The sequence below is a fragment of the Coturnix japonica genome, chromosome 29 (assembly GCF_054131305.1).
Source record: "Coturnix japonica strain WE chromosome 29, WE-NBRP24, whole genome shotgun sequence".
Taxonomy (NCBI): domain Eukaryota; kingdom Metazoa; phylum Chordata; class Aves; order Galliformes; family Phasianidae; genus Coturnix; species Coturnix japonica.
In genome coordinates, this window is record NC_140691.1 from 6841876 (window position 1) to 6845134 (window position 3259).

Consider the following 3259-nt stretch of genomic DNA (forward strand, 5'->3'; position numbering starts at 1 on the left):
TACTCAGGGATATGATTTAGTGTAGGGTTTTTAGAGTTAGGGTACTGGTTAGGCTGCGGTTGGACTTGATGATCTTCAATGTCTTTTCCAACCTGGGTAAATCTATGATTCTATGCAGGAACTCTTCTCCTGAGGTTAATCCAAGTTGTATCCAGGCCCTTCAGAAGGAAAGGGATATAGCAGCACAGAAATATGGCCTGATTCTGACATAACTAAATGCAGACCTGGAGAGTTAAAAGGGATTGTGTGATGTTCAAAGGATTTTGAAGCAAAGATGTCCCCTAGGTAAGATTTGTGGCTGACATTCCCCATACATTGTTTGTAGGCACACAAGCTAAGGAGAGACTAGTGATGAGCATGCAGAGAAGCCAATGGTTCAGACAGGTTTGTAGTGACACAACACTGTAGAGTTCTGTCTAGTTCTCCTTGGCATAGTTTGGAAAATAAAGATGAGGTAATTGGTGGTAACCAATATGGCTTCATCAAGGTCAAGCCATGTCTGACAAACTTGGTGGCCTTTCATGATGGAGTAACAGCATCAGTGGATAATGGGAGAGCAACTGACATCATCTACTTGGACTTGTGCAGAGCATTTGATCCCGTCCTGCATGACATCCTGGTCACCAAACTGGAGAAAAATGGTTTTGATGGATGGACCAGTTGCAGGATAGGGAACTGTCTGGATGGTCACACTCAGAGAGCTGCAGTCAATAGCTCAGTGTCCAGGTGGAGGGTGGTGTTGGGACCAGTGTTATTTAACATTTTTGTAGGCAACATGGAGAGTGGAATCAAATGCAGCCTCAGCAAGTTTGCAGATGACACCAAGCTGAGTGGTGCTGTTGATGTGCTAGAGGGAAGGGATGCTACTCAGAGGGACCTGGACAGGCTGGAGAGGTGGGCCCTTGGCAGCCTCATGAACTTGAGTGTGGCCAAGTACAAGGCCCTGCACCTGGGTCAGGGCAATCCCAAGCACAGGCACAGGCTTAGAGGAGAATGATTTGAGAGAAGCCTTGACCCTGAGGAGAAGAGTTGGTGTGGAGGGAGGTGTCCCTGCCTATAGCAGGGGGACTGGAACTAAATGACCTTAAAGATTCAGTCAGTTCTATTGTTTTTCTACCCTTAATTTTGCTTGAAAGGTTTTAGAATAAATGAGATTCTGGTTTCCATGAAAACTGTTTGCAGGGAGCTCCATTGTAGCTAGTAGGTCTGTCTTTAAGTTCAAGGGCAATAATGCATTGACTGTGTTGAAGAGAGAAATGACTCAGGAATGGATGATGGTTTAGAATAAAACATAATCCTACTTATTTTCTATGCAAATATGTGTAAGGAAAAGATGCTGCACTCAGTTCTGGAAATACCCTGACAAATATATCTCTACTGTTTCACAGCTGGAGATATCAAGATTGTTAAAGCACTGGAAGATGTGGAAGTGAATGAATATGGGAGTGCATCTTTTGTCTGTGAGATTTCACACGATGAGGTTCAGACCCAGTGGTACAAAGAGGACAACAAGCTGAAGGCTGATGACAACATCAGAATGCAACAAGATGGTAGGGTGTAAGCGGGGGGTCTTTCTCCTGAGTGGGGGGTGGGTTGGAGATCAAGCATATAAGACATCTGAAATGAAGTGAAGAGGGTTCAGAAGCGAGTTCCCCTTTTGTTTTGGGACTGAGGTTTAGGTGGAACAAGTGACATGGTGGGATGCTTAGTGTGGGAAGTGTGATGCTATCCCACCATCCCACACTGCTGGGAGCAGGTAGGAAATGAGTGCAGTTATTTCCAAAGTGGGGGTGAACAGGGCAGTCAGTTCACCTCTCCAAAGAGGTTTTGTCTGACTGTGAGTGTAATCCTTCTGTATCAGATACTTTGAATTTGACGGTGGCCGCATTTGATCAGTCCTTGTAGAAGCCATGTTTAGATTCTGCTTTGGTCTGCTCCATTTCCAGTTCAAAGTCGTTGGACACTAAATGAGACAGCTGCATCTCAGTAAAAGATCTGTTTGAATAGCTGTGATGTGCTTACTATTCAGATTTACAGAGCTGAGGTTTTGTCCTTGGCTATAGCAAAGAAGTCAAATCAGGTGAAATTAATTGTATTTCTGAACTAGACAAGTTTAAGTTTGGTAGCACCTAAATTTGGTGCGGTTTGTCGTTGATTTCATCTGAAAGAAACTTGCAGGCTTTTTATCTGCTGTTGTCCCCAGCGTAAGATTATCCATTCACATCCTAAAGTACTTGTTATATTTTCAACTCACTCTTATTTGAATAAAAGCCTCAACAATTGGGAGCAATTTAATAAGCACAGAACAAGAGCTGGACCTTGCATTTGGTAGATACTGTACAGTATTACTTCATAGAAATGTAGTCAATGGCATTCCCTATAGACAATCGTTTGTTTTATCTTTAGAGTCGTTCAAAGAACCATTGTGAACTTGACATTAATTGGAATGGAATACACGCAAGAGACTTTCCTCTTCTTCCAACTGTCCTCATCCTTTCTTCTCTTCCACCCCTGCTTTGCAGATTACCATATAGAAATCACCAGGAAGTTGGAGGACAAGACAGCTTTGGAACGTCATTCTGTCATCCTGTCCTGTGACTTCAGGCCTTCTCCAAAGGTTGTGAAATGGTTCAAGGGCCGCACACCCATCGAGCCCTCTGAGAAGTACAAGATCAAGAGGGATAAGCATTCAGTAGAGCTCAGAATTCTGAAGCTGAAGCCCGATGATGCTGGTGTGTACAAGTGCAAGGCAGGAATTGCAGAGACTGAGGCCACGCTGACAGCTGAAGGTATGAGCAGGGAGGGTGGCCTCTTCCATGTCCTATTTCACCTCAGATTTCTCTTCTTGAGGTTGACTTCTGCCGTTCTCTCCTGCTAACTTTATACATGTATTATCTTCACATAGATGATTACACAAAGATCATCTAGTCCAACCATTCTACCACATCCCAGTATGATTTATAGTAACAGTGGTAACAGTTCACCTTGTTTCCCCACAGCCCGCAATGTAGAAGTAACGAAGCACCTGCAGGATGTAGAAATTGAAGAAGAGAGCTCTGCTGTCTTCTCCTGCGAGCTGTCCCATAATGACGAGGACGTGGAATGGTTCCTGAATGGCAACCTCCTTTACACCAACAATTACAATGACATCAAGAACGTTGGCAATTGCTGCACACTGACAATGAAGCAGGTTAAGCCTGAGGATGCTGGCACAGTGACAGTGAAGTCAGACAAGGTGTCAGAAAGCGCACCTGAAGGT

At 44.1% G+C, this 3259-nt stretch overlaps 1 protein-coding gene across 1 annotated transcript; it reads left to right on the forward strand.

The window, feature by feature from the left end:
- Positions 1-1397: 1397 nt before the first annotated feature.
- LOC146755903 (myosin-binding protein H-like) lies at positions 1398-2849 on the forward strand. The gene is made up of 3 exons (XM_085525098.1): positions 1398-1550; positions 2523-2789; positions 2836-2849. The coding sequence occupies exons 1-3, from the start codon at positions 1538-1540 to the stop codon at positions 2847-2849; spliced, it is 294 nt and encodes a 97-aa protein (XP_085381224.1). The 5' UTR covers positions 1398-1537.
- The last annotated feature ends 410 nt before the right edge of the window (positions 2850-3259 follow it).